The sequence below is a fragment of the Aristolochia californica genome, unplaced genomic scaffold (genome assembly GCF_029961685.1).
Source record: "Aristolochia californica isolate CCGP_79_NKW_82.1479 unplaced genomic scaffold, dmAriCali1.0.hap1 SCAF_12, whole genome shotgun sequence".
Lineage (NCBI taxonomy): Eukaryota > Viridiplantae > Streptophyta > Magnoliopsida > Piperales > Aristolochiaceae > Aristolochia > Aristolochia californica.
This window is the reverse complement of record NW_027181793.1, coordinates 26,914,071-26,933,577: the sequence shown is the minus strand read 5'-3', so window position 1 is coordinate 26,933,577 and position 19,507 is coordinate 26,914,071. Positions and strand designations below refer to the sequence as shown.

At 36.9% G+C, this 19,507-nt stretch overlaps 1 protein-coding gene across 6 annotated transcripts; it reads right to left on the bottom strand.

Annotated features, from left to right (window-relative positions):
• On the bottom strand, positions 1 to 18,096 carry LOC137945252 (uncharacterized). 6 transcript variants are annotated; one of them, XM_068791037.1, is made up of 19 exons: positions 17,892 to 18,096; positions 17,687 to 17,767; positions 16,527 to 16,723; positions 14,980 to 15,219; positions 14,151 to 14,297; positions 13,279 to 13,357; positions 10,284 to 10,467; positions 7,959 to 8,024; positions 6,991 to 7,230; positions 5,999 to 6,205; positions 5,587 to 5,890; positions 4,885 to 5,044; positions 4,669 to 4,777; positions 4,234 to 4,369; positions 4,034 to 4,089; positions 3,664 to 3,963; positions 3,441 to 3,566; positions 1,821 to 2,522; positions 1 to 495 (listed from the first exon to the last, which is right to left on the bottom strand). In XM_068791037.1, exons 3-19 carry the CDS (start codon positions 16,654 to 16,656, stop codon positions 322 to 324), a joined length of 3,360 nt encoding a protein of 1,119 aa, XP_068647138.1. In that variant the 5' UTR covers positions 16,657 to 16,723; positions 17,687 to 17,767; positions 17,892 to 18,096; the 3' UTR covers positions 1 to 321. The 6 variants fall into 6 exon arrangements, with proteins under 6 accessions (XP_068647138.1, XP_068647137.1, XP_068647139.1 ...); XM_068791036.1 differs by having other exon boundaries at positions 17,912 to 18,096; XM_068791038.1 differs by lacking the exon at positions 17,687 to 17,767.
• Between the last annotated feature and the right edge of the window lie 1,411 nt (positions 18,097 to 19,507).

The following is a 19,507-nucleotide window of genomic DNA, read 5'->3' as shown; positions in this document are numbered from 1 at the left end:
TCAGCTAAGGGGCCGTAGCTAAGCTTGTAAAAGAGGGCCATGAAAATAAACCAGAGCACACCCCCTAATGTTCTCAGTCCATGAAAATAACTTTCCATCACAGACTTCCAAAAAGAGTCAGATGTTACACACGATAGCTAATGTTGGCAGTCGAACGGCGAAAAGATAAGCTCACTGCATTCTTTTAAAGAATCAGAAACAAGTTTTGCCATCATCGCAAGCTTATCAATAACATAACCTTTGCTTATCAGTCTCATTTCAGCATTCATAGGTAAGAAAGTGGACCTGACCCGCCACTTGTTCTCCACCAAAAAGAGGATGTCAGTTATTAGGGAGCTCCGTTCTGTAGACGTCATTGCATGTTGTGGATGTATCAATAGGGCGAAATCTAACAGAGAATGAGCATGGGATTGGATGCACGAGGTACTGATCATGGACACATGGAGACCAACTATCATCTCCACCCACTCCCATGTGTTTATGGTCAAGATGAACCTGTAAAAAAAAACAGTTAACAAATGAGAGAAGCCTGATGGTATGTGATTTACAGTGAGCAATGAAGCGTATAAAAAATATCAAGGAACTATTGCTTTATTTTTTTCGCCAAGAGGAAATTCGAAGGGATTCTAATGTTACCTAGTTTACTTTGCTAGCAGTAAAGCAAAATAATGTTTGATACAGCTTCACATTCTCTTCAATTAGTTGTAACTTCTTTAACTTTAAAACATCAGAAAGAGCTAAGACATTCCTCTCACCATTTAGTTTCATTTCACTTGCCCAAAAGTATGAGTAGAACCAAGTTGAACAAGAATAAAAGAAAAGAGATGGAGATCTTCCCAAAATTCTCTAAATGGAGAAGCATGAAATTGATGTCAAATTTTTCTGTACATTCTATATCATATTTCAACTCTAATTCAGCCTACACCCCATACTGTTAACGCTTTTTACAGTTTAAAATTAATTAGAATTACTTAACTAGGTGTGGAACGACCTCAAAAACTCACCAGATGCGGGTTATAAATAAAAGATACAGGCCAAAATGGTTTTGAAAGTTCTTTCCCAGCCAAATGTAGGTAGCACAAGGTGGATTGACAGTTTAATCCACGGTTTTCCAACCTGGTGGGTTGACACCGGCTGAGGGCTGGTTGGTTTGAGGGTGGGACTGACCCCTTCTCTTTTGGCCGAGTTCCCTTCAGCCACCCTAGGTCTGAACCTGGACTTGGGTTGAGCCAACTTGACCCAGATTTTGAAGAGCCTAGGTTGGGTCCCCATCCCAATTTTTGAAGGACTAACTCCAGATTGGGTTAAAAAATTCCTAGAGAAAACAGCTAAGTAAGCTTAAAAAGTCCAGGTTTTATTTCACATCATGGATACTTTTGTCCCTCTCTTCCATTAGGTTTCAAAAGCTGACTTATATCAGTAAGCCAGACAAACTCCACAAAAACTCAGAATGGACCAACACTTGAGTGCCTCGATGTGAAATTAAGCCGGTTGGGGTCTCCCAACTCACAACACCAGTTTTGGTTAAAGTGGTTTTGCCAGCTTTCTCTAAATATACTTAATATGTCCAATATAATAAGTCAAAATCTGATTTTTTTTTTTTTGTAAGGTCTGAGTTCAACTGGATCTGAAGTTTTGAGTGATACATAGACAAAATCAACCTGTCTCACAGTCAAATAAAATTTAGGAAAACTTCACTTAATGGACATTGTTCCTGTTGAATACAACTACTCCCTAAGTTTCTGATCAGCCAAAATACCACGTACATCAAATATTGCAGATTAACACCAAGATTCATTATTGGAGCTAGAGAGACTTACCTCAATGTCATCTCCCTCAACAAGTTCTTCATTATGTGTGGCACGGTCAAGCTCTTTGGTGCTATAGTAACTTGCATTCATTTGCATTGGTGGGGAAGCCCCATAAGTAGATGCAAAAAGGCCAAACCCATGAGTGTTTAGAAATGTCACCCATCTGACATCAGTTCGACCTCCACATTCTCCAGGAACTATGTAAGGTACATGCATGTCTCCCACCTTGTGTTCATAAACCCCCACATGAGCTCCTGCTTTACGATCTGGGTAACATTCAAACGGTCCTTTCCCGTACCATTTAATAAGACTCAGTGTTTTGTCCACATGGAATTCTATCCCAACACGGGGTAAAGGTGGAAGATTGGCACTAGGATGTACACTGTAGTTGATAATCACATCTCCAGATTCGTATATTGAGTAATTTGCTTCAACCTTGCAAAAGATCAAACTTTCATCTTTCACCCCACTGGATGCAATGAAAAATTCTTTTTTATCTTTCGGGATACCCATATGTACTGAAGTGAATTGGACTAGGTGAGATGTTTGATTCTGTATGATGCAACTTTCAACATGGAAATGAATGTTATCAATTCCTGCAGTCTTCCACTTGGATGCATAGCTATCTAAACCTCCTCCTTTATCATTATCTGTTGGTGCTCGCCAAAAGCATGGGAATATGCCTTTACTCATGATAGGAGACCCATTAACCTGTCATTACCAAAAATTCATTAACAAGTGACAATTTCAGAACAATCAGGAATTATTTTTTTCTGAATGTTGATTACACATCCCCGGTGAAAGTTTGACTCAAGACCTCACAATTTAAACCTACCATGTGACCATTGAACCAAAAGCCCAAGCGATACAGCTGTCAGGAATTGTTAAGAGAAAGGGAATAGAAACTAATAAAATAAGGATCAATCACAATCACCCCTATAAAATTAAGAAATTACCCTTACACCTTTACCGATATTCTAATGAAAAAACTGAAGTACCCTTGCTAAATTTATTCTAAGATTCTTATTTTAATTCTTGTTTACCCGAAAATGTTAGATTAAACAAAGTCCAAGGGTTCACTCTCTTCACTCCTCTTCTGATGCCAAGGAAGAGGTGGTCCCTCCACCCCACGCTTCTGAGAAATAGAGAGAAGGGGCTGAGACCCTCCATTCATCTTCCCTTCCAGGAGGATGTAGGGGAGGCCATCTAATTCTTCCTCCCCTTCATCTCCAAAAACTACGAGGTTGGAAAGAGGTCCATCATCCCCAACTTCCCAAATTTTGCAAACAAGTGTTTGTTGATTGAAGTTAAAGGTCTTATCTTTTTCTCATTTTCTAACTGAGAAAATGGGCGAGGAGTGAATTTAATGAACTTTCAAAACCATGGGGCTGAGGGTTATCAATAAGCAATGGGTGTTTTGCAATTTTTCTGGTTGGGTGTAATTAACCTGTGAAATAAATGTAGGAACTTCCTGGATTTCCATTTTTCAGAAAGTTAAAGTCAGTAATTTACTGATTCAAAAAAAAGAGTCAGTATTTTACTTCATTTTGTAATCATACTAGAAATAAACAACTTAAACAAAGTTTAGGTACTAGAAATCAATAAGGAAAAAATTATAGAAGCAGGTACCATCCAACTGTCAATTGTTCCAACTTGTGAGTTAATTTTTATCTCCCATTTGTCCTGCTTCCTGACTGTAACAATGTCACCCGTGTGCTGCACGTGCAGCTTAGTTTTTTCATCCATTTTGATAACCTGGAATATGTCTCCAAACAATTTAGAAAATACAACATAAAATATAAGCAACTGATTAATCTTCAAACAGTAAATATTCGAATTTGAGGACATATACTTGGCTCATGCATTCATTTTTTGCAGGCAGACTGACTTGGGTAGATGCAACAACATGACCAGCTGAGACCCATCTTCTAGACTGTGCAAGTTTCACAGTTATAGTTAAGAATACTTCTGTGGCTGAAAAAGTTGCCCAAAAATAAGACCAGGGAGATGATTCCAATTCTATGTCATAGCTGCCTTGGGGATCTACCGTTGGCAGAGAGAGTATCCCTGAGGCAAGGTCAAACCCATCTCCTTGAAGGAGCCAGCCAAACTCCAATCCTTGCGTTGATTCAAAAGAATGTGCATTAATTATCTGCAAAATAATCTCTTCAGTACATAAAACTGCTTGTGAAGAAATCGTAGCCTCAACAGACTACAAGTACCTTCAATATGGTATTCTTCAACAAAACCTTTATTGGTTGATAAACGAATTTCACTTCTGCACAGCATTCCAAAACAGCAATTGGTGAAACTTATATGATATGATATGTATGAACATATGTTCAATCTGCACCGTATAGGAAACAACCAAAAGTAAAAGAAGTTGTAAAGGATCATGATGATTCCACAACTTGGGGCTTACCATTTACAGCTGGATGAGGTGTTCGATCTGGCCACATTAAACCATTCAAACAAAAATTTAAATCATTAGGCGTGTCCCCGAAGTCACCTCCATATGCCCAGTGCTTATTACCATGGAGACCCTTCTTCAGAAGGCTCTACAAAAATGGAAATGGTCCAAATAATAAAACATTTAGAGCACATTGCAACTCTCTTGCAGGTAAATTGAGAAAAGCAGTTGTTCCAACATACTCTGTCGATTAAAGAAAAAAGAATAAAATTTTAAACAACTAAAAAGAACTCCAGACAAGTCCAACATAAAAACTTGGACAATGCAACATCAAATGAAGCTAGGTAGAAACCATACTAGAAATTAACGAAGCTAATGCCAAATACTACTAGTAACCAGACTGAAATCAATAAAGACAATGAAATGGTCTAGGACAAATCTATTCACCTGATCAACCCATTCCCAGATAAAACCTCCTTGTAAACCTTCCGTGGTATCAATTGCTTCCCAATATTCATGTAGGTTCCCATTACTATTTCCCATGGCATGTGAATACCTAACGCATAATTCAGGGGACGTGTGTCAATGAGTTGAAAAGAAATACATAGAAAATTACTTGCAGGCTCACTGGAAATAGTTCGAAGTATGTAGAAAGTAACATACTCGCACAAAATAAGTGGTCTAGTCTCCTCTGGATCATTAGCAATCTTTATCATATCCCAAACACGCATATACATGGGACATACTACATCTGTAGATGAAGTTTGAGATCCACCACCTTCATAGTGCAATAACCTTGATGGGTCCTTACTTCTGATCCAACCTGCGCAAAGAAGAAGAATTAAAAGGCACCAATGACACCAAACCCCCAATAGTTTCACAAAAGAAGGGTGGTGATCAACAATTTTTTACATGAACAACTCTGGCTTCTGAAGTATGGGGGCCAGAAGAATATCTGACAGTTAAAAGTCTTGTCCATATTTTCTATGTAAGAATCTAAATTATGTAGTTCCAAAATGTAAGTCATGGATCATTTTTAAAAAACTTAAAACATCAGAAAATAAGGAAAATGAGTTATTTAGGGTTTAAAGATAAAGATAAAGCCTTGAACTCAAAATACTAAATTGTGAATGAAGTTTCAGACACATGACATAATTCTAGAAGACCTTTCAAGCAAAACTGCCAAAATTGGATTAATTGAAGCCAATCCACTTGTGGCTCCTTATTAAGTCCTATTCAGACAGACTAGTGTTAATTGTGGGAATAGAAGAAAAATAACAGCATGGAGAAAAATAAAAGCACTTGGATTGGATTTCTTCAAGTCAACAGTAAAACAAGATCTCAGCAGTGCTGGGAAATGTTTACCTGCTGAAGCAGCATGATTTGGTCCATATCCAGATTCATTTCCCAAAGACCAGTAAATAATACAGGCATGATTCTTGTCCCTCTCCACCATTCCGATCACACGATCAAGCATAGAATGAGCCCAGCTTGGCTCTAAAGTCGGATGCTTCAATTGAGTGCAGAGATCGAAACCATGTGTCTCAATGTTGGCTTCATCGATCATATAGACACCGAATAAGTCACATAGCTCATACCATCGTGTGTGCTGAGGGTAATGGCTGTTCCTTACAGCATTGATGTTGTTTTGCTTCATAAGGACCAGGTCCTGCAATCAGAACTGCCCCACTGAAGACTAACATTGATGTCAAATAAAACAAAATTCGGCTGAGACATATGACTACAAACGTAAGTGCAGTGGAAAGAGGGTTGTCACCTTAACCATGCAAGATTCCAAATTTGTCTTCCCCAGACGTGGATGATGTTCATGTCGGTTGACACCTCTAATCACTATTGGCTGCCCATTGACCAGAAGCCGTTTCGGGGCTTGTGATATTTGTCGTATCCCTACTTGGCAGGACTCACAATCAACTAATTTTCCAGAAGCATCTCTGAGGACAATGACAAGGGTGTACAAGTTTGGCTGTTCATAAAGGTAAAATACACAGTTACAAGAAATGTTACTTAAAGTAGCACATGCAAACAAGATCAAACTGGTATGAAATTTATGACTATAGCACTATCTAATACATAATGACAACCATGTGATAGAACTTTTGGGACAAAAAGGTGATGCAGTAGAAGATGACAAGCATATTTTAGGCTTACAAAGGTGAACATAATGAAAATGAAAACTTGATTTAGCTGCAGATGTGAGTCATATCACCCCAACTAAACTATCTATGCTAAAAATACTGTCCAAAAGATGCATACAGTGAAATAATAAAACCAAAGGAGAGGTCTGAAATATTTAGTCAAGAAATGGAAATTTAAAGCTATTGAGGCAGCAATAAATCAAATTGCATTTCGATGCAATGCTCAGTTGATTCAACTTTTACTTTCTTTTATGAGCTCAATGTCTGAACTTTCTTTTCCTTCTCTAACACAACTTTCTTTTGCAGGTACAGAGACAGAGTTAAAACTGCAGCAACAAATAGCAATTTTTTTTATATACAGCCTAATGAGACCTTGATTTTTTGAAGCATCATATGTGATACAGATATCCGTTTTGCTTAATTCATCTAAGGTGATGTTCGACCTTGAGATACCACTGTAGTGAAGCACAGAAGGATTATGCATGTTTAGCATCATCTTCCTTAGCCAGTTTGATCCTTTGTCAGAAAATAAACACAGCATTCATGTGAAGCTCATAAAGAACAGAGTTTTCTTTGCTATTCACCATGGCATAACACAATATAAAAAACTCACATGCTCAGCAGACCAAAGTTTCGGAGTTTCCAGTTTCCCCACAAACACAAAACCATGGAACCCAAGATTTTTTTTGGGGGATTGATCCAGCTCCAAATGAGCAACGGCAGAAGCAGGGAGATCCACATTATCTTCATGTGTGTACCATGTTGTAGTGTCGTATAATGTAGCTTCCATGGAGAAGTTGGCCAGCACATCATATGTAGGAGCTTCACTTGATACATCTATTTTTACTTCAACCTGTACAATAGGTGTAGAATTGCCACAGAATGGATAAACCAAATGTTTCCTTAAGAATCCAGTAGATAAATATTTCATAACAATGTGATCACCACATAGTTCAGATCCATGCAAGGGAGTTTTTTTTTTTTTTTGACAGATTGATCAATCTGGATAAACTACTTATATTATCATAACTTGACACCATCTGTCAAGGTACTATCTCACTCTTAAGGAAGAAGTAAAAGAAAATTTTCGAAAAACAACAAATATTTTAGGATTTCATAAAAATGAAGTTTTAATGCACCAAATCTGCAATAGAATTCCAAGAAACAACATTTCTTTGAAATGAGAAAGTTGTTGCCACTTAATCACTGTTTCCCTAAGTAATATACATATTAAAGTACTAACAGGTTAAGAGGTCTGTAATATCCACTCCAGCTAGAGAGTTTTTATCCCGAAATCAAAAGCAATTCAGGCTGATTTTTAGGGAGTATTTCCACCAATAGCTTTCTTCTTCACTCAACAAACAGATTGCTTTTACTTTTTCTCTATTATCCTCTTACTTTTTTTCCCAGCATCCAGAGCATGAATCATAAAATAAAATGATAAATGTCTAACCATCTCACATAAAACATGAGCAGTAAACATAAGTTCTAGACATATATTTTGGAAAAGGAAAATTCAGTGCCAAACAATGCATTACATTATCTCAAATGACAACCAAACACTTCTAACGCTTGTCTTACTTGAGCATCTGCATATGAAAAGTTTTCACCCAAGGTTGATATGAAAAAGTAATCCCTGATGAAGACCTGCAATTATAGAAGACAGACTATTATCATGAACATACTAAAAAAAAAATTCTTTTGCAATGGACAAATTCACAGAAAACTCGAAGGTAGGGATGAGTGTGTCACAGGAACCGCAACTAGACAAACAAAAAGGTTACCTGATTAAACCAAGATGGGAAAAGAGACATGTCTCCACATGCAGTATATGGGGGATTTGATTTTTTTTCTCAATAATTTAAAAGTAGTTTATGCTGGTATAGGGGTGGGCATGGGTCGGAATTTTGAAAACCCATCCCCATATCCCTGCCCCATCCCCACATTGGCCCATGGCTCATTCAATCTTAACCATATAAAATTATAACAATAAATTAAATAAAAATAGATAAAAAAACTAAAGACATAGAATTAACAAAAAGTACAAAAATTCTATGCAATTTTTTTTTCCAAATACCCTTGTTTAAAGTCAATGTTATAAAACATAGATTGGACCAGCCATTAAAAACCCGGCTGACCCAGCAGAGTTAGCTAATTCAATCAATAAACGGGTTGACCTGGCCGATCATCTGGGTTGCCCCCTTTCACAGTTGCCATCAGCAGGGGAGGAATCCTCAACCTATGTTTTTAAGAGGCTGCAGCAAACAAAACTGCCTGCTACAAACTGTTACTCTAAATTCTTCTCCACTAAGACCTTTTATGAAGGCTTCAATGAAGGCAAGGGAAGACAAACACCCTAACTTTCCATGGCATAACAAGTAACATTTTTTGCTTGATGGATTTTCTTGTCATGCTAAAAAGAAAGAAACACAGATAATGGGAAGGGCAATACTCTCATCCCTTAAATAAGAAAAGAGAAAGAAGCTGCTCATTCTCAACAAAAGATCAAGTGCAACTTGGAAGTAGCTAAACTATCAGCAATATAATTAGAGGATCTTACAATGTGCTGCCAAGGGATGGAAGAAGAAGAGTGAAGACTAGCAAGCTTTTCAAATACGTGGATCAGGAGCCAAGGGAGATGAGAGCCTTTCTAGACCCTTTCTAGATCCTAGAAATCAATGACTTGGATCATGAGATGATAAGAATTCCTGATCAGAAAAAGGAGCTTGGAAAAATGCTCTTCATAGTTGTGCCTTTAAGGTAAACTGTGATATTACCAACAAACTTGTGAACATTTCCAATTCAGGAGTAATTTCAAAAATACATGCTCTACACTCTTCAACAAGTTTTATTATGCATATAGTAACCAAGGTTTTTGCTACTCAAAATATTAGAGGAACATATTTCTTGTTTGAAGTTTCCTGTTTTACACTTACTTGCTCTTACTTGTCTCTATATATAAATAGGGTTTACTTTTTTTTTCCATCTTTTAGTGAATTTTCTTAAAGACAGGTGAGCATTGTGAAAATAACTAACTCAGTTGCTCTCTGTAGTTTCTCTTTTCTTCCGTCCAGTTCCAGTATGTTCTCAATTTTCTATATGATTTTTTTAAGCAGAATTTTCTTATAGAAATCATTTATTCCAATATTGAAACAAGACAATTCAGAAAAAGAGATTGAAAACAAAAGAAGACGAGAGAGGAAGAGAAAGAAAGGACAGCAAGCAAAGAAAGAATCTGAGTTTAAAGCTGATGAGGGACTGATTAAACACCAGTGATGAGCTAACTTCCCTCTTTTTGTTAATCAGACAACCTCAGAGGTTGCTTCTCTGCCCAGCCAAACTTTAAACCTAAAATTACACTTATTGCACTGTCCTGGTATGAGAACTATCATTTGGAAGAGGAAAGGAACCAGACAAGAACTACTAACTCTATCACTTTCAACGCCTCAAGTACAGGAAAAGAACTCAGATTAGAACAAATAAAAATAATTGAGGCTTGACACAAGGCTTTAGTGAAATCGTCGACATCAAAGCTAAATAGTGAAACATGAACTCTATGACTGTGATTTTTTTTTATTAATGAAGATTGGAGAAAAGAAAATTGATAATCGGCTTTTAGATGTTTGGTGAATTACAGAAAAATTAGATACTTAACTAATAGGGCTACTAGCTAGCTTGTTGAAAATAGAGACATACAGATCTATCAACTGGGAAACAAAGGACGACGTCTGGGTGACAAAGACTCAGATCTTGCTCTCAACTTGAGGTTCTGGGAGCAGATTCTCCAGGAAGCTTATTCAAAGGTCAAGAATCTGAAAAGGTCATGAATGATGCTTTCAACCTCCCAAGTCCTTAAAAAAAAGTCCTCTTGTGCTACAAATTCAGAAACAGCAGAGGAAAACTAACCTGAGGCTTTGCAAGAAGAAGCACATCCCTATGAATACCCGACAACCACCAGTGGTCCTGATCTTCCAGATATGAACCATCACTCCATCTCAAAACTTGGACGGCCATTATATTCTGCATTGATGAGCCACTTGGGTGGCAATAGTCTGTGATTTCAAACTCAGAAGGAAGTCTGCTATCCTGACTGATCAAGCACATAAGGTGAGACAATCACTTAATACCGTAAGCATTCTAACAAGAATTTGTACAAATAGCAACATCTCTTACAACTCAGATCATCAAAATACCAGTATGCATTCAATTGTTAGTGTAATTAAAAAAAAAAAAAACACACAAAAAGCAGCAAGGTCAAAGTTAGATAGTTGAACAACTAATAAGTTAGCTAGTCAACAACAAAACAGTTACTCTGAACATACATAGGATATATCAAATCTACTATTAGCTTTCATAATGCCCAATTGTAGTCCTATTCATTCAGTAAAAGTACGATCAAATAACAGACCCTGGATTTTCAGTAGGTAGAAGAGGATCAAGTCATCATATGGGCATAATACAAAGCAACCTCAACTAAAATTAGTGGACAATGAGAGTTATAGCTAGGTTAGCCAGAATTTCCTAAACCATAATGTGACTGTTCAAAAGTGTACATAAGAGTTAGCTTGCACCAATAGAGATTTTTTTTTTTTATCAAAAAAAAAAAAAAAATTCTGATAGTCATTGAGTAGAGATTTTATTTCTATCAAGATCACAGCAAGAGGAAATCATTCTTTCCCTATTTATACTTGTTGAGTGTGATAAAATCCCACATTGAAAAGTGTTAAGAAAAGTTAATGGGTTATAAGATTAAACAAAGTGATTAGTCATTTTTAGATGGAACCAAACTCCACCCAACAGTGGTATTAAAGTAGAATTTATGCGTGAGTCGAGGCCCAGTTTGTGTTTCCTAGGTTATTTGTGTGTTGTGGGATTCATAAGGTAAGAGGCAAGTTCTTCCATAAGATGAGAGTCTATGTTGTGTGCTCTATGAGGAGTTTGTACCCACTTCTCAAGCCCATTATGTGTAAGCCTGGACGTGAAGGGGAGTGTTGAGTGGAGACAAGTCCCACATTTAAAAGGTTAAGAAAAGTTAATGCCTACCATGGCTAGTTCAGGTGTGTCTGATTTTTTATACAACTCCAGTCTCTTCCCAGGTGATTGATTGTGGTGCATTCTAGCACATATTAGGCATGTCCTCGTTATTTTCATCTCTTAGTCAGTCATCTCTATTTAAACACGTCACCCTTGTTGATGGTTTCTCCTCACATGTTAGTGGAGTGGACAAGGTTTAGTAAACTTCGTCCTTATCTCTAGAGTTTGATCTATTTTTATCTATTAGTCAAATTGCTAAGTCCTTTCAGTGTTTAATAAAACTCTATCCTGCTCTAGACGAGCAAGTTAGTAAACATGATAGGAATCTATTTTTTAAGTTTTAAGTAATTATGATGGTATTTACAGAGTTATGGAAGTTTATGTAAAGAGGGGCATTATTGTAATTTGTGTTGACTATCACTTGGGTGAGTTAATTAAATAGAGAGGGTTCGAATTCCAGCCCTTGCGAGTGTTTATTTTCATATAGTCTTCTCATCTCTCTCTAGCGCTTTCTTCCTTTTCTCTCCTTTTTACTTTTATCATGGTACCAGAGCAAGTTGTATGTGCGGGTTGAAGCCCAGTTTGTACTCCCATAGGTTATCAGTGTGTTGTGGGCTCCATAAGGTAGGGTTCTATATGCTATAGTAGGCTCCATGACGTAGGAGTCTACGTGCCCCGTTAAGGTTTGTGCCACATCTCAGGCCTGTTATGTGTAAAGATTGAATGTGAAAGGAAGCGTTGAGTAGGAAAAGTCCTACATTGAGAATTGGGAAGAAAAGTCAATGGGTTATAGGGTTGAGTAATAAGCCTCCTAAGTGGCTAGTCATTTAGGGATAGAATCGGGTTCAATCCAATCGAAAGAAAATCCACCACTAGTTATTTAGTATTTGTTGGAGGAAATTTAATCAACTTGAAGAGCAAGAAACAAAACATTGTTCACTGTTCCAATGTTGAAGCTGAGTAGCAAACAATGCCTCATAGAATCAATGAACTCCTGTGGGTTAGATCAGTTTAGCAAGAGTGGGCTTCACCGCCATAGACGCCATGATGATGCATTGTGATAATCAAGTGCAATCTTTATTGCAAGTAACTCGGTGTTTCATAAATGGACCAAGCTTACAGAGGCAGATTGTCATCTCATTCTTGACATATATGCAACAGCTAGAGGGGGAGTATTGAAATATATGTAACGGGTATTTTAGTCATTCACAATTGTCATATGTCCCTCATAAGATAGCAGGAAGCTGGTCTTCATATTGGAGTTGTATGCTTCAATATCCGTTTTATTCTGAGTTGTATTTAGTGAGTTATAGTGGTCTATGTGTGAGGGGCATTATTGTAACTTTGTTATCTTTTCACTCAAGTATATAATAGACAAGGGGGTTGGTCTCTGACCCTAACGTGTGCTGGACTTTATGCACACTTTCTTCCCCCTCTTATCCCCCGTCGGTCTCTCTCTCTTCTCTATTTATTTCTTCTTAATCTCTAGATTTTATAATACTTAAAATCAGAAAGAGGACCTTTTTTTCAGAGAGAGAGAGAGAGAGGGAGAGAAGTACACATGCAAAAAGAAAATCCATAGACATGAAGTTATAAGGAAGAAGGCCACAATAGGTTTCTTCAATGATGCCACACATTCACTATATAACTGCAGAAAATCAAAATACAGAAAAGTAGACAATTCCTGAAGTTTGGCAGTTTCCTTTTCTGAAACAGTGGTACCACTGCAAGTCGCATAGCAGAACATAAACCAAATTGAGGGAATAATAGGCACAATATGGTACCACAACAATGAAATATTGTCCACTACTGTTAAAGAATGAGAAAAAAGAAAAGAAAAGTAGAAGTTCAATATCATGCCATGTACCTGTAGCCAACAAGGAAACCATTTACCCAAACAAAAAATGCAGAATCAACACCCTCAAAGTGCAGCAGGATGCGACGACCTGTCAAGTGCGATTTGATGCATGATATCCATGAACTTGTTTAAGAAAACAAAACAAAAATCTTGTTCACTATACATTATAATTATTATCTACTGGTTTGCCCTGGCTGCTAAGATAAAGTTCAAAGGATTGCTGAACTAATATAATTAAATATTTTTTTCTTTTCTAAGGACATTAAGAAGAAAGAACTTATTAAGAGGGGCCTAAGATAGCAAAGGGTATAAGAGAGGGACGATATAAAAGCACAAGGAAAAACAAGGAAACTAAAAAAGTGAAACTACAAGGCAGCCAAAGAACAGAAAAACCACAGGAAATATCTAACAGCTAAGGTGGGTCTTAATCCATTTTTTCTGCATCAGAATAAAATTACTATAGAGACCAACAGAACGAATTTCAAGTTATAGATTCTAAACCAATCATTAGGTACATAAAACTTGAACCAAATACTCACTTACAACAGTAATAGGTGACAAGAATTAAAAGACAAATTAAAGCACCAGGCATATGTCACATTTCCGTTGTCAGTACTGATAGTAGATAAACTTTGGTTTTTCTCTACAGTATAACATAAGTGAAAGCAAAGAAACTTTTTGGTATTCACTAGCTCTTAGTAGCAAAGACAATTCTCTGGTTTAATCATCAGCAAATGAAAAGAGTAAGATCTAAAGCAGAATGATGAATTCTCTGAGAGGAAAGAAAATACAAGGAAAATAAAGCACATGACAAGATCAGAAAATAAAAAGAAACATGGTCAAAAATCAAAAGTTTCCAATGAGCTATCTACAATTTGTACCTGTCCATTCTGTTGGGATTGAGAAGTGTTTCCTGTAACAACCAGTGGGGTTGTCATCTGGAACTTTTGGAGGATTTACAGGAAATGGATAAACAACGTTGGTATAAATGGGCCTGTCAAACCCATGCATCTGCCAATTGGAGGGAACTGAATAAAAAATAAAAGCAATACATGAGAAAATCTCAAGCCAAGTTGTTAAAGAACACGTTCCTCCCAATAAGAATTTTTATAGAAGATTTTTTTTTATTTTGAAATGGCAATTCATTGATAAGAACAAAGATACAACAAAAGGGGGAGAGGAAAGCCCTCAAAGCCCCAAAGGGATAGAATCCCAAGTTTTTAGCTAAATCAGGTGTGTTCAGATCTTTTATTTCAATTTGATATAACTTTCCAATTAAAAAAAATAAAATACTACAGAAGAAAAGGATAGAACTGTTTGGAAACATTTACATCCACAAAACCATAAGATCAAAAGATTATTCAGCAGCAAGAGGAAAACTTCTACTACTCCAACTTAAATATAATAGATTGATCACCATTTCATTGATTCATCCTATAAAAAGGTCATTTTTGGTTTCCGAAATTCAGCTCATTGCTTGGACCCTTCTGCAAATTGATGCCAACAGTTCTGATAGATGACCATATTTGTATTTTCAGGAGTCAGATTACAACTTAGTACATTGTTTTCTCATTTATGACATTTGCAGCATGGAATTTGAGGCAACCATTTGGTAATGAAACAAGAATAAAAAAACAAAAAAAGGAAGCAAGAACCAGAAACAGGGTTATGTCTCAACAGGAAGGCAGACAGCATGCAAACTTCACTTGCCTGGCAAAGTCTCCCATGTCAAATCTTCAAATTCTCCAGCATAAAAATTTTCTGGAACACTTAATGGACTGGGAGCCAGAAAAAATTTCCAGTGGCCACTCAAAGACTTTACAAAGGGCAAACCCTTCACCCAAAAGGCAGCAGAATCAAAAGCACCAAAAACAGCATCATCATTCCACAAGGCAGAATTAGAAGCCAAATAATCCACTTTGTTACGCTCATGCCAGTATTTCAGAGAACCTGTTCACATCAAAATAAGTCAACTTGTGAGTGGAAGACAGATGTACTAGTTGAAGTCAATAAATAATCTTCCAACACTATGATATTATCCATGTTTTTTAACACGACAAGGAAGATTTCATTAAAAAAGAAAAAAGGAAACAAAAAGACTATAAGGAACTAGGAAAGTCCATGCTCTTGCTACATAAACTTTAAAAAGAAAAATCCAAAATTTTAATGACGAGGCAAGCAGGCAGCTATCTTGCCTCAATTACATTTCCCAAATAGTCGTATAAAATGCCAATTCCAAGTTGAATCTGCCATCTCAATTCTTATTGCTCTAAAGAACACAAAAACAAAAAAACTAAACTAAACTAAACAAAACAGATCAGCCATTCGTGCACCAATTTTGCCTAAACTTGGGTCAAGGCACGGAGCCAGAATCAGCTTCCCAATAGGTAAACCATGCTAAATTAAGATAACAGGGCCAATTTTCTAATTGCAACAGTGGTACTTCCAATCCTCTAAAATGATAACATAACCAACCTAGCACACAAGAGCAACATTTTGCAATCATTTGCTGCTCAGACCACCCACCAATAGGAAAACACAATCCACATGGATACAAATAAATCTAGCAAATGAAAGTGAGGATACAGTGAAAAGGGTCTTAAAAATGTTGATTGATATATTCGCAAATAACAGGAGAAGTCAAAAAATAATACAGTAGTGAGGGAGACTTGAAGAAGGACAGCCATATCAATGGATATAGTAAATGATACAGTAGAGTGGATGAGACCTCATGCAGCCAAGCCCTACATGGTTGCAATTATGCTCTAATGATGAAGATGGAGGGGCATACAGTCCAAAAAAGGGAGAGTCACAGTAAATGACTGAAGTAATTGACCAGAATTTGTCCTGACAAAACAAAGTTATTCAAAAGCTAAAATATTTGGTGAAGTCACTGAATATTTGGTCGATCTTTTTGTTGCCAACATTGGCTGTCCCATGCTACTGACTTTATTAAAATAAGAGTTCTATGATTAGAAGATCAAGCAAAGAAATCATTAATATTTTCAAGTAGTATCACCAAAGAAAATGATACAGATGCCTAACACATCAAGATGTCACTAATTTTGTTTCCAAAAGACAAGTAATATATTTGATTTTTATTTGTAACAAATTATGTCCAGTAAAATAGAATAAATAAGCAAAACTCAACAAAATAACTCAAATCATAAAATGTAAGCAGAAAAGATATTTGTAATGAAGAACAACCCTTTCATCAAATGCAACGAAACAAATAACACAGTCACCTCTGAACTTACCTTCAACTGTGTCATGACAATGCAGTGGCACATGAGCATCACGCTTTCTCCATTTGATGAAGGACGCATCTTCCCACGGTCTCTGACCATGGTCAGAAGGGAATGGGAGTTGTCCAACCAGAGATGCCATTGTCAAAATGCAATTTCATACACCTCTTTTACAGAGAGAAACGTATCTATACTCAAGAATAATAGCCCTGCAGCGAGGATAAAAATACACCAATCATTTGGTTTAGAGCCTAATTTAAGAAAAAGGTGGCACTAATAAAGCTCGAACATACAAACCCACGTGATGCATTGAGAAGAAATGCAGTAAACAACACATCAGTTACGTTAAGCAGGTGTAAATAGAGGTTAACTGCCACACATATGACTTGGAAGTTGGAACCGATATTAGCAAATCTAATGATAAATATAATATTATCAGCTCTTGCAGTATATAGAAAAAAGCTCAAAAAGTCTGTCTTTCCAATGACTCAGGAGACAAATAAAAATGACCAAAGAGACATCAAGCAACCAAAAAACCAGCAGAATCATCAAAGTAACTGCTGCATTATGATCTAAAGATTTAAAAAATGTTTCCAGAAAGTAATAGAATGTACCTTTGCACATTTAATAAGTTATAGAATTTATGTATCAATGGAGTGATCATCAGTTAGTCAGTGGTTGTTATAAGCCACTAGCAACTTAAAATTTTGGGAAAAATCATTGGTTTTTTTATTTGTTTCTTGCGCTAAGCAAATAAAAGATTGTAAATGGTAGCACTCACAACAGTAACAGCAAATTCTCAAGACAACACCTTTGATTCCAGTTGACCAAATAGCATACTTTTCTGTCAACATGCAAAATCTCATTACTGCTAGTTTTCTTCCTCGTTAGAACCAGTTAAACCAACCAATTGCCAAATGACATTCCAGGACATGCTGTAAGAAGCAAAGAGGAACCCACCCAATACGTTACCAGCAGCGTCACTAAGCAATCGTACTATACATTAAAAAAAAAAAATATTGCGTGCATAATCACATAATTCCTAATTTTGTGAGCCTCGTGACCGTCAAAATGTAAGAAAAACAAAAAGCTACGATAATTTCTTTTTAAGAAACACAAGATAAACGCAAACAACAAAATCACCAAGCTGGAGTTAAAAACATGGACTAAACTTATCATGAACTGAAGAGCCAAACTGCTCAACACATGTGATTCAGCTCACTATCAGAGAGCCAAGCTTTGCACATAGATCGCTGTAAACCGTAAGGAAAATCAACTCTCATTTAGAACAGAAATTAAAAATCCGAAAAGAGGAAAAATGGTGAATCAAACACTTGATTAATTTTCAATTTAAAAATAAGAAAGATTCAAGTAAACCTAAAAGTGTAATCATTTACAGAAGTAAGAAATGAGGGCAACTTGAGATCAGTTGTGTGTTGATTGAATGGTTGGACGAATGCTCGACTGCTTTCTGACATCAGCAGCAGAGCAGAATATCCTCTTCACTTACTTTGGCCCAGCAGCTTTAAGTTTGGGCTTTCTTGGTCTCCCCCAGAGTAGAAAATCCAACTTCCAAACCCAACGCTCCACCCTGCTCCCTTAGCTCTCACCCTCCGCGCCCCAGTGATATGTATTTTGGCCCTTTTGGCTCAACCGATTGGATCCTTGGGGACATACTTCAACTGGCCGGTCACCGTGGTCCATGAAGTAAACAAATAACTAAAAGAGACAATCCAACTTATACCCTATTAAAGCTTGTTACTTGAGGACTAAGGCAGAGTAGCTTTCACCTCCCATTTCTCTGTATTCCTTTCATTGGTCGAGCAACCACGCTGCTATCCATCGGCCAACGCGTTTCTTTAGATCAATCCAACACAAAACTATTTAAGAATTCTAAGTGGTCCGACCACGTTCCATGACTCCACATTCAAGACTTGCACACACTTTCTTATGTCTTTTAGGATTAAGGCTTTTCTTAATTATAAAAGTGACTTACTGGTTCTAATCAAAGAAAATGATCTTCACTCGCAGACCAAGTATATAATAAACGAACCTTGTAGTCAACATGACCCACGTATCCTCTTCTCCCACAGACATGGTCTTTAAGAAAGCTTCGGCCATGTTTCCCCTTTAGCTAAGCTGCATGACCCACCTCCACATGGTCGCTCAATTGCTCCTTAATTTAATTATAATTATGATTTGGATAATGTTATAATTTTTTTAACAGTGATGTTGGTATTATTGACACGTATTGTGCATCAAGTAACACTTATCGAATTAGTTAGGTAGACGTGGCTAACTGTTGATTTATAGGACTAAGACATAAACACAAAAGATCTATAGAGAATGAGAGAAAATAGGAATTCTAATACTTGGGACTTGGGAGAGAGGAAATAATAAACTACAGGAGAGAAAAAAGAAGAAAAGAAAGAGAAATATATGGACGAGTTTGAACCAAGAGTTTATGCTCTACCTTATGCCTTGAAATTATATTTATAATTGAGTGAATTTATTTATAATAACTATAATACCCTTAGGGATAGATGATTCAAAAGAAAAATGTTATAATATGATATACAATAGCTTGCATAATTACAACTTTATGCAATTTCTATGAAAATCCTCCTTATTCACTAATCATGTCACCCCTACACTGTTAAACACCTAGCCAATACTATCTAAAAGATCGGCCTGTTAGGTAACGGAAAGCCAAGTACTTAACCAGGACCATAACATCACACCCACCTTCATGAGCCGACGTCCATGACGGCCCACTCTAGCGACACTGGCCCAACCTACCTTTTGTGACCCTACCAATAATTTTAATCCAACCTCTAGGTCGCCCCCTCCTTTTTACCCTATAAGCCACTTCTTTTGGAGTGTTAGGCTCCCTGTGTTCAGAATTCTATGCTTTGGATTGTGTCTCTGGGATTCCATGCTCGACGATTTGAGGTCGGTCAACGAACAGCAACGATTGTTCCTTTGTGGCATAT

What these genes read in the sequence shown, in the direction of transcription:
- LOC137945252 (XM_068791037.1), bottom strand. Translation starts at nt 16,656, where the DNA reads ATGGCATCTCTGGTTGGACAACTCCCATTCCCTTCTGACCATGGTCAG. An exon ending in TGGAATCTTGCATGGTTAAG is followed by an intron (nt 5,891 to 5,998) that starts GTGACAACCCTC and finishes TTCTGATTGCAG; the next exon opens with GACCTGGTCCTTATGAAGCA. An exon ending in ACCTCATCCAGCTGTAAATG is followed by an intron (nt 4,090 to 4,233) that starts GTAAGCCCCAAG and finishes AATGCTGTGCAG; the next exon opens with AAGTGAAATTCGTTTATCAA.